At 45.4% G+C, this 15,293-nt stretch overlaps 2 protein-coding genes across 2 annotated transcripts in view; one reads left to right on the forward strand and one right to left on the reverse strand.

The window, feature by feature from the left end:
• Window positions 1-344: 344 nt before the first annotated feature.
• Window positions 345-9,410, reverse strand: SLC7A6OS (solute carrier family 7 member 6 opposite strand). Its single transcript, XM_069965909.1, has 5 exons — window positions 9,166-9,410; window positions 8,637-8,999; window positions 6,112-6,312; window positions 3,219-3,351; window positions 345-1,237 (listed from the first exon to the last, which is right to left on the reverse strand). The coding sequence occupies exons 1-5, from the start codon at window positions 9,319-9,321 to the stop codon at window positions 1,128-1,130; spliced, it is 963 nt and encodes a 320-aa protein (XP_069822010.1). The 5' UTR covers window positions 9,322-9,410; the 3' UTR covers window positions 345-1,127.
• The window catches only part of PRMT7 (protein arginine methyltransferase 7), a 52,459-nt gene continuing 46,551 nt past the window's right edge, over window positions 9,386-15,293 (forward strand). The window contains exons 1-4 of the mRNA XM_069965907.1: window positions 9,386-9,491; window positions 13,775-13,911; window positions 14,918-14,954; window positions 15,083-15,232. Of these exons, the coding sequence (XP_069822008.1) occupies window positions 13,820-13,911; window positions 14,918-14,954; window positions 15,083-15,232 (279 nt within the window). The 5' untranslated portion in view covers window positions 9,386-9,491; window positions 13,775-13,819. The remainder of the gene's footprint in view (window positions 9,492-13,774; window positions 13,912-14,917; window positions 14,955-15,082; window positions 15,233-15,293) is intronic.

Here is a 15,293-nt window from a genome sequence, read left to right on the forward strand (position 1 = left end):
GTAATAAATATTTGATCAGTGGCTGTCTCAATGTAGGACCCACACTGAGAACAGGGTGGAGGTCAAAAGCATGCACACTGCCACTGCTTTCATACTGTACTGAACTGCCAGAGATGTACTCAGCTTTTTAAAGAGAACCTATCATCTAAATTTCACTGTCCCTAATATTAAAGTATATCTTTCCCTAAGTCTATCTATGAAGATACAGACTGCCTTTGCAGTCTGTATCTTATGCCTTAGCTACTCTTGTGTTTCTGTGTAAGCAAGGCCGGGCGCCGCCATCTTGATGACGTCATTTGCGTTCCACCGTTGGAACGCAAGTTGCGTCATCAAGATGGCGGCGCCCGGCCTTGCTTGCACAGAAACAGAGGATCAGGTAAAGTAGAAGATACAGACTGTAAAGGCAGTCTGTATCTTCATGAAGTCTATTTATGAAGATACAGGCTGCCTTTGCAGTCTGTATCTTATGCCTTACCTACTACTTCGTGCCGGTGCAGCAGGGCCGGCGCCGCCATCTTGATTACGTCCTTGCGTTCCACCGCTGGGGGCGCGCCATCTTGAAGCGGTGGAACGCAAGTGACGTCATCAAGATGGCGGGCCCCCCCGGCCTTGCTGACGCTCTGCATGACGGGAGTTTCCTGTCTCGCGCCGACTCTTTTGAAAAGAGCCGGCGCGAGGCAGGAAAAAAAAACAGGAATATTTAAAAAAACGCAGCTTTAAAATTAATTAATTATATTTACATCTAATTAGGGAATAAAAAAATTCATTTTCGCCCGTGATTGGTTCTCTTTAAGTAGCCTCATAGAATTGAGCACAATTGCTTCATTAAGATAGGATATGTGCCGATTATAGAAAAGTCTCTTTTTAATTTAATACAATACTGAACAGCACAGTCAACTAGATTTTTTTGTCCATCATGGGCAAAAAAGTCTAAGTATTGGTCAAATGGAACCCAATGCCAGTTTGAACGGAGCCTTATAAAGCAACATTATAAAAGCTTCAAAAACGTAATTTTCTTACAAAGTTTATTTATAAAGTTAAATCTGGTAACCTTGCCCTTAAAACAGAACACAGAACACTGATCTTTTAACAGAGAGAGATGCCCTCCAATGTACCACATTTATTAATCAGTCCGAATACTCCTCTTCGTCATATTCTCTTAGTGTTTTCTGACGGTAAGCATCCCAAGCATGTCCCCTGCCACACTCTGTGTTGTCATCACTGTCTTCATAATAACCTGAGGAGGGAAACATGGTTGCATTACATAACCGCTACATAAAGTTATCACTATTTTACCAAAATGTTTCTTTAAATTTAGTGAGCAGAGTAATTACACAAACGCATGTATTAGTAAGCAGCAATGTCACCATAGAGCCTGACATGTGCACACTGCCTTTTCAATCCTGAACCGGTGTAGTCAAATGCATACTAATAGCTTGCAACTTAAAGTGGGTATTTCCATATGGGGTAGTTATGTCCCATCCAGAATATGCACAGGATAGGGCATAAATATGAGATTTGAAGGGGTTAGGATTATTACTAGTACATCTACAAATAAAACTCTCAATAAACCATAATACGAAGCAGTGTCTACCATTTCTATAATTGGGATGACTTCAGCTCATATTGAAAGCACATCTAACTACCAGTGTCTTATGCTAAGCTGACTATGGGTGTGTAAGGGAACATTTGCAGGAGAGGCTTGTGTTCACTACTGACATGTTATTTAGTTGCATCAAATATGCTATCCATTAATTTAATGCCAGAGGACATGGTTGAGACACTTCGTATTATGTACTCCATCTTATTAGCCTGAACCATACTCTTTGCATGCAGAGAACCAATTTAGTATTTTAAACTACTTTTCCATTTATTAAACATCTATGCTCTAATATAATAAATGGCAAAATAATGTAAAAAAACCTGTGGTTTAAGAGCAGGATTGGCACAGGAACTGTGAGCCATGCCACCACGACTAGACGAGCACAATTTGAACATGCTCGAGTCTGATTGTTTCGTGGCTAAAGTAGTTGGATAAACCAAAACCAAAAAAAGTGAAAAGATGCAAGACCAAGATATAGAAAAGGTATTTTTTTTAAATATATTGAAAAACAAACTTTGCTAAAATACATGTAGTAAGAGCTGGAGCTAATACAAATCCCCAACACAGGGTCGATAGAAGTAAATTACATTACATAATGTGACAAACCATATAATAAATACTATCAAGTAACCTACATACATATTTACTGGGCACTGGGCATATCAAAGACAGAAGTAAAACTCACAGTGGGTAATCTAAAAATAATTACTATCAGAGATTATTACACATTACCCATATAGCATGTCCTTAGTATATGTGTCCACTTTACCACTCACCCAATGCGCGTTTTGCGTGTTGCTTTATCGAAACACACATCGGGTGAGTGGTGAGGTGGACAAATATATTAAGGACATGCTATATGGGTAATGTGTAATAATCTCTAATAGTAATTATTTTTAGATTATCCACTGTAAATTTTACTTCTGTCTTTGATATGCCCAGTAAATATGTATGTAGGTTACTTGATAGTATTTATTATATGGTTTGTCACATTATGTAATGTAATCTACTAGGCAAAAAAAATGAGCCCCCCACCAGCCCTGTAGGTGGAAAAATAAAAAGAATTATAGCTCTTAGAAGGCGAGGAGGAGAAAGCTACTTAAAGGGGTACTCTGGGCTGGGGAGCTTTTTTGTCTATGGCCGGGGAGGAGATGGATGAGGGCAATGACGTCCCCTTACCTCCCCGGTTCCAGCGATGTGTCCCGGATCGCACTGCTCCCGGTCCGCACTGCCCGGACACTTCCTGGTCTCTGACGCGGGCTTGAGACGTGACGTTTCAAGTCCGCTCAGCCAGTCAGTGGCAGAGGGGGCCATAGACAAAAAAGCCCCCAGCCCGGAGTACCCCTTTAATTGTGACCTGGACATTGTGCATCAATGAACTTTGGTCATGAACGGGTTAATAATAGGGCGCCAGAGGTGGGTTCTGCCAACTAGCACCTTTACAACCGTAAAAGGGTTTTCTCCTATATTCAAATGAAATGCAGAGAAGGCAAGTAAGACACATCCAGTGGCCTACCATCCTAACATATATACTCATATTGTGGCATAGCAGTGTGACTCCAATCCATAAAGCTGCTCTACAGATTTGGTAAGCAATACACCACATGCAATTTACCCATATATCTCTCCTCTTTATCACTGTGCTCCTCATCATCTTCTTCATCGGGATAATCATTCCTCCAGTTGTTTTCTTCATTCTCATCATCCTCATCTTCATACACTTCATCTGGCTCATCATCATCAGCCACCTAAACAAGTAAAAAAAAACCCCCAAAATTAACAAAAATGGTGAGGTTAGAAAGCTGGATAAGATATTGTACATTAAGGGTGTCATTACAGCAGGGGTATGGGGCTTTTATATGAGCCTTATATATAATAACAAGCTGTGTATTTAAAGTATACCTATCAGAAAGCCGCTGAGTCAGTAATGCAGAAGACCAACCCCCACTCCAATAGGGGTCAAGCGCATTACTGTCTTGGTTTGTTCCACCTCTATAGATGCCCGAACCACTGAGGGTGGCAGAGGTTTTTCTGACAGGTACATTTTAATAAAAGAGAATCTTAAAGGATCTGCAACGGGGTGGGAATGCCGTTGGCACAGCCCTTTCTCTGAACCAGTTCCTAAGCATGGCGCCAATCTTTTCTGGGGCACCCGCCAGCCCCTGGTGTGATGAAACTCCCTTCCCTCTGTGACACGGCTCCATTGATTCTATTGGAGCCGCGTCACAGATGGGAGAGCGATGTCCCCAGTACTCCAGGGTGGGCCTGTGCCGTGCGTGGAAACTGTGAAGTGGGTCAAAAAAAAAAAAAAGCTGCTCCTGTGCCGATCCATTAAGGTATAATACCCAAAGCCATGTACCTGGTGGTACATTGGCTTTAAACCTGCTGGCAGACTTCTTTAATAAATATATTCTAGATTATTGTGAAAATTTATTTCTTTAAGGGTAGCTTGGATGCACCGTATCGCAGTGCATTTTCTGCTGCGCATTCGCAGCAGATTTGACTAAATCAGGGGTGGGGAACCTCCGGCCCGCGGGCCGCATCCGGCCCCTGACACCTCCGGATGTGGCCCGCGGCTCCCCTGTGACATGCGCCGCTCTGGAGGAGAAGGAGCCGACACACACGGCATCCTCCTGTGTCTGTGACAGCTGCCAGGAGGATGCTGTGAGCGCCGGCTCCTTCCCCTCAGAGCGGTGCACATCTTCTGACTCCTGCCCTCCTGTGACGTGCGCCGCGCTGGTGAGGCAGGAGCTGGCACAGACACAGGAAGTTGTGTTGTATGCCGGCTCCTGCCTCACCAGCGCGGCGCACGTCTTCTGACTCCTGCGGGCCGCGCGCGATGACGTCATTTCATCGCGCGCCGCCTGCAGGAGAAGACCGGCACAGAAGAGAGGAGGGAGAAGAGGACCTGGACAGCGTGGGAGCGGAGGAAAGGTGAGTGGGATGTTTATTTTTTTTCATTTGGGGCAGACACTGGGGGTTAACTATGCTACCAGGGACATGACTGGGGGGTTAACTAGGCCACCAGGGACATGACTGGGGGGTTAACTAGGCCACCAGGGACATGACTGGGGGGTTAACTAGGCCACCAGGGACATGACTGGGGGGTTAACTAGGCCACCAGGGACATGACTGGGGGGTTAACTAGGCCACAAGGGACATGACTGGGGGGTTAACTAGGCCACCAGGGACATGACTGGGGGGTTAACTAGGCCACCAGGGACATGACTGGGGGGTTAACTAGGCTACCAGGGACATGACTGGGGGGTTAACTAGGCTACCAGGGACATGACTGGGGGGTTAACTAGGCCACAAGGGACATGACTGGGGGGTTAACTAGGCCACAAGGGACATGACTGAGGGGTTAACTAGGCTACCAGGGACATGACTGAGGAGTTAACTAGGCCACCAGGGACATGACTGAGGAGTTAACTAGGCCACCAGGGACATGACTGAGGAGTTAACTAGGCTACCAGGGTCATGACTGAGGAGTTAACTAGGCTACCAGGGACATGACTGAGGAGTTAACTAGGCCACCAGGGACATGACTGAGGAGTTAACTAGGCCACCAGGGACATGACTGAGGAGTTAACTAGGCTACCAGGGACATGACTGAGGAGTTAACTAGGCTACCAGGGACATGACTGAGGGGTTAACTAGGCCACCAGGGACATGACTGAGGAGTTAACTAGGCTACCAGGGACATGACTGGGGGGGTTAACTAGGCCACCAGGGACATGGCTGGGGGGTTAACTAGGCTACCAGGGGCATCACTAAGGATTCAAATCAGGTACAAGGGGCATCACAGAGGGTTAACTACAATAGCAGGGGCATTAGGGGAACAATACTTTGCCTTGTTCGGGTGCTGCAAACCCCCGCTACTAACTGCCGCGCACGGTATAACATTGAGTGCGGCCCTCGAATGATTTTATTAAGGCCCGACCGGCCCTCGACATGGAAAAGGTTCCCCACCCCTGGACTAAATGAATGAACACAGCATCAAATCCGCACTGTCAAATCTGCTGCGCATCCGCAGCAGATTTGATGGTGCAGATTTGATGCTGTTGCGATACGGTACGTTGGAAGCTGCCCTAAAGGCGTACCTGCCATTTCAAATGTGGCAAACATGTCAGAGACATGTCAAAAGTTTTTTCAAATGACAGGTACACTTGGCACTCACAGCCCTGTCTTACACTGCCCATGGGCATTATAAACAGGTTTCTCAGGATCTTAAATAACATATCTATCAAGGGAGCTGTAATACTGCCATAATGGTTTTGCCCACTTTTTCCTGGAATGTGTGTCCCTCGCTATGGCAGAATATTTGTTAACACAGGGAGAGTTACCAAGCTGTCTTACAGTATCTTAGTTATTGTGGTTCTTGACAACCAACCAGAGCTCAGCTTTCATTTTACTAGGGCTCATTGGTATATGAAAGCTGAGCTGTGATTGGTTACTTTGGGCAACAATGATAATCTTAGTATAAGACAGCTCAGGACATTTCTTACCAGCTCCTGCTCATGGTGATATGGCTGAACAGAGAGAATGTCCTGGATCCAGTTATGTGGCGATGATTCTGCATAATAAATGTCATACACAAACTCCTCTGGGTTCTCTCTGTGCTCCGAGCCTTGCCCTTCCTCAGACACAGTCAGTCGTTCCCGAATCATCTTCACAGAATTACACATGATGGTTTCTGGATCTGAGGCCTGCAAAGAAAAAAAAAAAGCCATGCACCCTATTTTATTGTGTTTTAGTCACTTCTCTGCTGTGTCAGAAAAAAAGGTTTGGCTTGAATGGGTAGAGAACCCTGGCTCTCCAGCTATTTTAAAACTACAACTTCCATTATGCCAGGACAGCCAAAGCTTTAGCTGTCCAGGCATGATGGGAGTTAAAGTTTTGCAACAGCTGGAGAGCCAAGGTTTTCTACCCCTGGTTAGAAGATAAGTGTATTATCAACTGCTAGGACAGCTATCTCTGATAGCTCCCACAGACAATGGAGTGGTGGTACACATGGAATCACAACTCTGTTCTTATGGGACACTTAAGACCGCATTCTCAAGATTTGCCGGGGGTCCCAGCAATTGGATAAATGGTAATGGTAAGACAACCTCTTTAAAGCGTACTTGTCATTAGCTATCTTCAGCCAACAGCGTGATCAGCGTGCAGTCGCTCCAGTTGCCAGAAGATTGGGCGACTATGGATACGCAAAAAAGGGGTCCGTGGAGCCTCAAAACATGGTAATAGCTAGATATCCCTGTGGATGAATGCCTGGCCTTGATAAACTCTTTTCATGTCGCAATACTAGCCAGAGTTAGACTTTGATGTAAAAGTGGCTACTATGGTATTTCCCTATTTGTGTCCCAATACTTACAACTGAGTGGGACTTAAAGGAGAAGTCCGGGAAAAATTTTTATTAAAATATTGTATTGCCCCTCAAATGTTATACAAATCACCAATATACACTTATTACGGAAAATGCATTTAAAGTGCTTTTTTTCTCTGCACTTACTACTGCATCAAGGCTTCAAGGCTTCAAGGCTTCACTTCCTGGATAACATGGTGATGTCAGGACCCGACTCCCAGAGCTGTGCGGGCTGTGGCTGCTGGAGAGGATGATGGCAGGGGGACACTGAGGGACACAGGGCACTGGAGGGACACTGAGCATCCCTCTGCCATCATCCTCTCCAGCAGCCACAGCCCGCACAGCTCTGGGAGTCAGGTCGTGACATCACCATGTTATCCAGGAAGTGAAGCCTTGATGCAGTTTGGAGAATCTACTAGGGACAGACCAACAGGTAGATCAGGGTAGGGGTCGCTCTTCCTAGGACAGGTGCTCCATAGGAGGGGTAGCTCATCACAACTCCCCAATAGGGCATAAAAGAGTAATCTGTTTTTGTGCCCTTTTTCTATCTATCTAGTGCGGTGTGGATATACCCTGCCAGAAATCAGATTACGAGTCTGCATGAACACATCTAAGTGGTAAGAGATCATATCTGTGAGTGTTGCTATATGTTATGTGACTCGTATCTGGTGTTGTAGGGAGCTCTTGTAAGCCACTGGCTCATTATCTTTTTTAGTTTGTGTCTGATGATTGTCATGTGGGGACTGTTGTTTTAGCGATAGACATTAAAAGTGATGTGTGTTTTGTAAGTGCTTAGAATGTGACACCGTGCAAGATTCTAATGCTGGTATTTAGCAATTAGACAGTTTGAGCAAGTCTCTTATCTGGTCTGGTACCATGTAAGAGTTCACAGAATTTTATGGCTATTGTAGTTTCCCATTTACCATACAATTCTATCTAGATTCTGAATTTAAGAATCGAAAAGTTTTGTGGTATGCTGCAGGGGATTGTGGGAGAATAGAAATTATTATAAGCTTAAAGGAGAGGCCCGGTAAAAATGAAAAATCCAGAGCAGGCTGAGGAATGCGAGAACAACATAAATGATCTATACTTACCCATCCCCACGCCCCCCCAGTGTCACAAGATCACTGACCGCCACTGGGCTCCAGTGTTGTCACGACCCAACGGGAATTGCCCGCAATCCTGAGTCAGAAGGTGACCATACACCCCTTCCATGCTGGATTTTTCTTTTTCCTCAGAATTCTCCTTAATGGCGCGTTCACACCTACAGGATCTGCAGCTGATTTTCTGCAGCAGATTTCAGTTAAATAACTGAACACAGCATCAAATCTGATGCTGTGTTCAGTTATTTAACTGAAATCTGCTGCAGAAAATCAGCTGCAGATCCTGTAGGTGTGAACGCACCCTTAAAGAGGAATTCCCTCCCCTCTATGACACAGCTCCGTTAGAATCAAAGGAGCCGCCTCATAGAGGGGAGAAAATTCCCTCCCACTGGGGGCGGGCCAGCCTACCTTCAGTGCTTGAGCACCGTCCGGTAACCGTGGAAAGAACAGCGCAGTATGGGGGAACCGCGGCACTGGCTTCCCCGTCACTGCGCCAATCTATCCCTGTGTCAGGTTAAAGAGGACATATCTGGTGGTACATCCTCTTTAAAAGCAGCTTACAGACCTGTAGAGCAGGACTTTCCTTCTCGCTTTCCTCCTGCACTATGTCAAACACTTGGAACATCTCGTCCTTCCCGTCCTTGGATGTCACATCGCTGTTGCCGGAGGCTCCCTCCTTTTCTGGCACATGTGGCTGTTCTTCCTCAGGGCTGGCAGCCTGGCTATTACCAGCCTTGCTGTCCTCCCCCTCCTCACATTTTGGCCGAAGGCTTGAGACTAAACGGTAGCGACTCTCTTGGCGTTCGGCCTTTCTCCACGTCCGCAGGTCTTTCTGGATTTGCTGTATGCTCCCAATGGGGGGACGATGCACCTGGGTGGCGTGGTCCCGGGATATGGCTTCCTGTACATACTTTCGCACTGGTTCATTCTGGGAATAGATAGAAAAAAGCGAAGAGATCAGACCACCAGCACACTGGAACACCACATACATGCTAGGGGGAGATTTACTTGTATGAGCATAGTTACACATTGACTCTTCTGAATACCCCTGTAGACATTATCACGTGATTATACAGTCAGGTGATGGCTCCTACCTGGGAGCTGACGGTGGCCGCTAGCTTGAACACCTGGGTGGTGACGGCGGACTTCGGGGTCTCCTCCTCGGCCCGCGGTCTCTTGCAGCTGATGATCAGCGCCTCCACCGGGTCCGCACCCCGCTTACGTTTCACGCGGAGCACCGCGGGTTCCATTGGCGGTCACGTGATCTGTCGCAGCACTGCACGCGTCACTGCTAGACGTCTCGGCGCTGCCGCGGCCATGTTGTGTGTGGCAGGGCTGGCACTGCGCACGTGCTTCCGGTGTGTTGCATTTTGGGAAGATGGCGGCCTCCTGTGTAATGGGTTTGCAAATGTGACAGAAAGTAAGTGTCAAGATTAACATTTCACTTATTTTTATTTTTTTCCTAATATGAGATTGTAATGTAATTATGTAGTGTCCATGATCTTGCCTGTCAGTAGGGGGTTCTGGGAATGACACAAAGATTGTTAGACACATGATTCCATAATGAGGAGAGCTGACAGAAATAGAGTGAAGGGAGAATAGAGGAAGCTGGAATCTGGTTATCACGGGCAGCTAGAGATAGGAAAATACATGAGAAGGGCTTAAAGGGCAACTCCAGTGATTTTTTTTAATTTCAAATCAACTGGTGTCAGAAAGTGCCAGAGATTTGTAATTTACTTCTAATAAAAAAATCTAATGTCTTCCAGTACTTATCAGCTGATGTACGTCCTGCATATCTATGTCTAGGTCTGTTACATACAGCAGCTGATAAGTACTGGAAGACATTAGATTTTTTTTAATACAAGTAAATTACAAATCTCTGGCACTTTCTGACACCAGTTGATTTGAAAGAAAATATTTTTTGGGTGGATTTGCCTTTTAATTAAAAATAAAATGATACCCATAAAGCTATTTGCCATCTGCTGCCTATGTCTATGCAGAAAGTTCGCATTTGTCCAGTGACTGGGTGTAGGGTGACCCACTTTATCTAATGGGATAAATACACAATTCTACCATTGTGGAAAAATAGTTTTAAAGTGACACTACCACCAGGCCCAGGCTGAAGCACTGGAGGCGGGCCGACCCACCCTTAGTGGGAGGAAACCCTAGCCCCTCTATGATAGGGTTCCATTGATTCTAATGGAGTCACGTCATGAAGGGGCTGGAGTTTCTTTCCACTAAGGGTGGGTCGGCCCATCTCCAGTGCTTCAGCCTGGGCCTGGTGGTACAGTCACTTTACCAAACTCAAGTGTCTTAGAGGCGTGACCATGGCACTGAAGTGCACTGGCCACGCCTCTATGACACATCAGAGCAGTAACGAAAAAAAAACATTTTATAGGTAATTGCAGCCTCAGGCCACTACAATAAAGGGATTGATAGTCTTCCCACATATACAAAGTTACAGTAAGTGGCCATGTTAGCAGATTTGGATTTCTTTTATTTTTAAAAGTAAAGGTTTTTTTATTACCGAAACAAGAAAAACCCAACATGGCATACCCTATCTCCCCTCCCTAAAACTATACTCCAATGTCCATTTGTCAGGATTGTAAGTTTGGGACATCTTCAATAGCTGACAGGTTTTGTTTAAAGGGCTCTTACATACCAGTCTGCTTGTCTTGTAGTGATTTTAATACTTATTGCAGTGCTTAGTCTTACAGATGGATTGTGCCACTTTTGTGAAATTTAGTAAAATTAAAATATGTAAATTTGGTAGTTTGGTGCACTTAAGGCTCTGAGGAGGCTGGCAGGCAGGGGAATGCCCCCACTAGACCAAAAGACCACATTTACAAAAATGGCACAACTCATCTAAAAGACAAAGACAACATTGGAATCAGGTTTTGGAGAACTACAAGACAAAACCAGCAGGTTGGTATATAAGACCCTGGTGTTACATTAACGTTACCCTTTAAAGAGGATGTACTATCAGGTCCTCTTTAATCTGACCCAGGGATAGAATGGCGCCGTCAAGGGGAAGCCGGTGCCGATGTCCATTTTTTTGATTCGCGGCCCCGCTCCCGTGTACGGCGTCGTTCTCTCAACGGGCCCCGGCCCGGAGCTGAAGCACAGGAGGCGGGCTGGCCTGCCCCCAGTGGGGGGGATTTCCCTCCCCTCTATGTAGCGGCTTCATTAGATTCAATGGAGCCGCGTCATACGGGGGCGGGGGATTCTTCCCACTGGGGGCGGGGCAGCCCACCTCCTGTGCTTTAGCTCCGTCACCGTCTCCGAAGCGGCTCCATTGAATCTAATGAAGGGGGGAGGGAATTCCCTCCTACTGGGGGCAGGCCAGCCCCCCTCCTGTGCTTCCCATGACGGCACCGTTCTATCCCTGGGTCAGATTAAAGAAGATGTACCTGATGGTACATCCACTTTAAGGACAGAACCCCAAATGACCCCAAGGACCGGGACAATTTTCAGTTTAGCGTTTTCGCTTTTTCCTCCTCATCTTCTAAGAGCCATAACTCTCTTACTTTTCCAGCTACAGGACCATATAAGGGTTTGTTCTTTTCAGGAACAGGTGTACTTTGTAATGGTGCCATACCATGTATGATGAAACCCCCAAAATAATATTTATGGGGTAAAATTGTGAAAAAAAAATAACAACTCAGCAAATTGTGTGTGTGTGTGGTTTCCCTGTTTACGTTATGCACTTTACAGTAAAACTGACATTTTATCTTTATTCTATAGGTCAGTCTGAATATAGCTATATGCATTTTACATAGCTTTTCTTATATTTTACTATTTTTATTAACAGTAAAACTTTTTTTTTGCAAATAGGTGTGATTACAATGGCCCTTTTTTGACTCTCATACGTTTCTATTTTTTCACGTATGGGTTGCCATTTTTTGCGCCATGATCTCTAATTTTTATTAATACCATATTTTTGTAGATGAGACATAATTGATCAATTTTTATTCATTTTATTTTAAATAAAATGCAATAAAAATAATCAATACCGGCGTTTTTTTACCACTTTTTGTTTACGCCGTTCACCGTACGGGAACAATATTGATTTATTTTATTGGAACGCACTATTATGCACGCTACAGTATATAATATGTTTATTTATTTATTTTTATGTGTTTTATTTATAAAATTGGAAAGGGGGTGATTTAAAGCAACTCTGTACCCACATTCTGACCCTCCCAAACCACTTGTGATAGCTGCTTTTAATCCAAGATCTGTCCTGGGGTCCGTTCGGCAGGTGATGCAGTTATTGTCCTAAAAAACAACTTTTAAACTTGCAGCCCCGTGCCCAACGGCCGTGGCTAGGAGTATCTGTGCCCTAACTTTGCACCACCCCTCCTCCCTTTCCCCCCCCCCTCTTCATCATTAGGAATGCCCCTAGAACATTTTATCCTGTCTGAACAATGCACAGGTGCCTTAATAATCCAGCCCATGTGCCATGCTGACACCACAGCTGAGGAGTAGGAGACAATCTGCCTGGAGCATTCCTAATGATGAGGAGGGCGGGGAGCAGGGAGACAAAGGTTGTGCCAGCCTAATGCACACACAATCTAGGCCACGGCCGTTGGGCACAGAGCTGCAAATTTAAAAGTTGTTTTTTAGGACAATAACTGCATCACCTGCCGAACGGACACCAGGACAGATATTGGACTAAAAGCAGCTATCCAAAGGTACAAGCGGTTTAGGGGGGTCAGATTGTGGGTACAGAGTCGCTTTAAACTTTTATTGGGGAAGGGGCTATGTCATGCTTTTTTAAAACTTTTTTTTTTTTTTTTTTTACACTTTTTATGTCCCCTTATATTACATTACATGCTATAGCATAGCACTGATCAGTGTTATCTGCAATCATTGCATAGAGCCTGCCTGTGGCAGACTCAATGCATGGATCACCGATCTGACTGCCGGGAGGAAGGTAAGAGACTGTGGGGGTCCTGATCGGTCAGTGACAGAAGCACAGTTGCTGTCACTGATGTAAGTGCCGCAGGGGTCAATGGCGGGCCGCGGCGTGATCGCAGCGGCCCATCATTAACAGTAAGGACCTGGCTGCATATTGCAGCCGGTCCCCACTTGCTCCTGAGCTCACTTCAAAGCACTGCCGGTCTCCATGATGTACGGGTACGGCATGGGTCCTTAAGTGACAGGATTCCATGACGTACCTGTACGACATGGGTCCTTAAGGGGTTAAAAGGGAACCAATCAGATTGTGCTGATATGGTTTCCTTCAGCACCATATAGAGCGACTGTGCAGTTCGCAATATGTACCCGCTGCAGCAGTAGCTTCAGTAAGCAGAAAAAGAAGTTTTATTGTGCCGCACAAGGCAGGGAGAGAGGCGGCAACTAGTAATCTGGGCGGTCACCGCTTTCTCCCTGTCGAGACCACTTACGGGCAGAGAGTTGTGACTAGTCATGGGCGGCTTCCCCCCCAGATGACTAGTTGCTGCCCCTCTCCCAGCCTGGCACCCCTGCCAAACAGCTGTATGGAGAGGCAGCCTCATCAATCTTTACAAGTGCTACTAAGAGTACAGTCAGTGCAAGGATGAGTGCTGGTAAACATTCAAGAGGCTGTGGCTCTCACAGGAGGGTGCCAGGAGTCAGAGCCTTGCCGATCTGATAATGATGGCCTATCCAGAAGATAACCCCTTTAATTAAGTAAATCATATTATATGTGTTGCTTTACAGCTTTTTTCTCTCCGGTGACATCTGACATTTACAAGGATTGTGACGATGGTGTTCTGCGGCCGGGTTAATCCCATTACAGGGTCATTGGTCTGGATAGAAGAGGATGAGAATTATGATTATCACCAAGAAATTGCCCGGTTAGTGTAATAGATAAAGAAGTACAACCGATTACAAATGTAGGATACATTTATGCATTGCATGTGTGTTTTAGCTGCTGTAGGTCTGTTTTGGTGTAAAAAAATGGGATTTAGGCAGAAGTTACACAGGACATTTTAGAAAAACCTGGACTGATCCACCCCGCCTGCCCATTGTCTTCTCATGAATATTGAAGCGGTGCTCTGCAGTGACGTCACTACAGCTGCCCGTCCTGCAGGATGAATACTCATAAGGAGGGGCAAGCAGGTGGATGAGTGTGTAGTCTCGCCCCTAGTGCACCAAACTGCCTAATTTACATGTTAATAAAAGGTAAGAGGACGAATATAAGGAAACTACCTTCACGCACTTACACACACACACGCACACAGCCTGCTGCAGCCATAGCATACACACAAAGCCTGCTGCAGCCATAGCACGAACACACAAATACACACACAGCCTGCTGCAGCCATATCACGCACACACACACACAGCTGCATATTACACTGCTGTTCATATACAGTCATCCAGCATTCAGGAAGAGAACAGCACAGATCTCCCCCCCCCCCCCCCCCCCCCCACACACACAATGGACTCTTCCAGCTAAGAAACAAACTGCCAAATAGTGACCGACAAAACTAGTTCCGACTCCAACTCCACAGCCCTGGTTATTAGTAAATAAGAACTTGAGAACAAGAGGACACAGTGAGAGGTTAGTTGGAGGAAAGATCAGAAGCAACGTGAGAAAATATTACTTTACTGAAAGAGTAGTAGATGCTTAGAACAAACTTTCAGCAGATGTGGTTGGTAAATCTACAATAACAGAATGTCAACCTGCCTGGGATATGCATATATCTATCCTCAGATAATAGGAAAGGAAATACTAGACTAGTTGGACCCAGTGGTCTTTTTCTGCCGACAATCATCTTTGTTTCTATGAATGTGTTTAACAAGTCTTATAGTCTTTCTAAACTCCCAAATATCTGAATTTGCCTATATTTCCTACAGGTCTTCATATGCTGACATGCTACATGATAAGGACCGTGTAAGTGTAAAAAGTATCTTCTGTTGCTAAAATCCAAGCTTAAAAATGTCTCTTAATAGCTTGTGAATACTTATAGCCTGACATTATTATTTGGTGCTATTCATGACTTTTTTGCTCCTGCTATTCAGAATGAGAAGTATTACCAGGGAATCCGGGCTGCAGTAAAGAGAGTCAAGGAAAGAGGAGAAGAGGTCATTGTGTTAGATATTGGGACTGGGACTGGACTCTTGTCCATGATGGCGGTCACTGCTGGGGCAGACTACTGCTATGCCATTGAGGTGAATTGTTCTGCTACAATTGAACCCTCCCATCTGTAGTTAATTCATATAGCATGTAGAG

Source organism: Dendropsophus ebraccatus, chromosome 4 (genome assembly GCF_027789765.1).
Source record: "Dendropsophus ebraccatus isolate aDenEbr1 chromosome 4, aDenEbr1.pat, whole genome shotgun sequence".
NCBI classification, from domain to species: Eukaryota; Metazoa; Chordata; class Amphibia; order Anura; family Hylidae; genus Dendropsophus; species Dendropsophus ebraccatus.

Bases quoted from the DNA above. Each gene is read 5' to 3' on its own strand.
- SLC7A6OS (XM_069965909.1), bottom strand. From the start codon at position 9,321: ATGGAACCCGCGGTGCTCCGCGTGAAACGTAAGCGGGGTGCGGACCCG. The intron at 6,313-8,636 runs GTCTGTAAGCTG...TTTTCTTTGCAG, and splicing joins AGGAAAGTCCTGCTCTACAG to GCCTCAGATCCAGAAACCAT. The intron at 3,352-6,111 runs GTAAGAAATGTC...TTACTTGTTTAG, and splicing joins ATCACCATGAGCAGGAGCTG to GTGGCTGATGATGATGAGCC.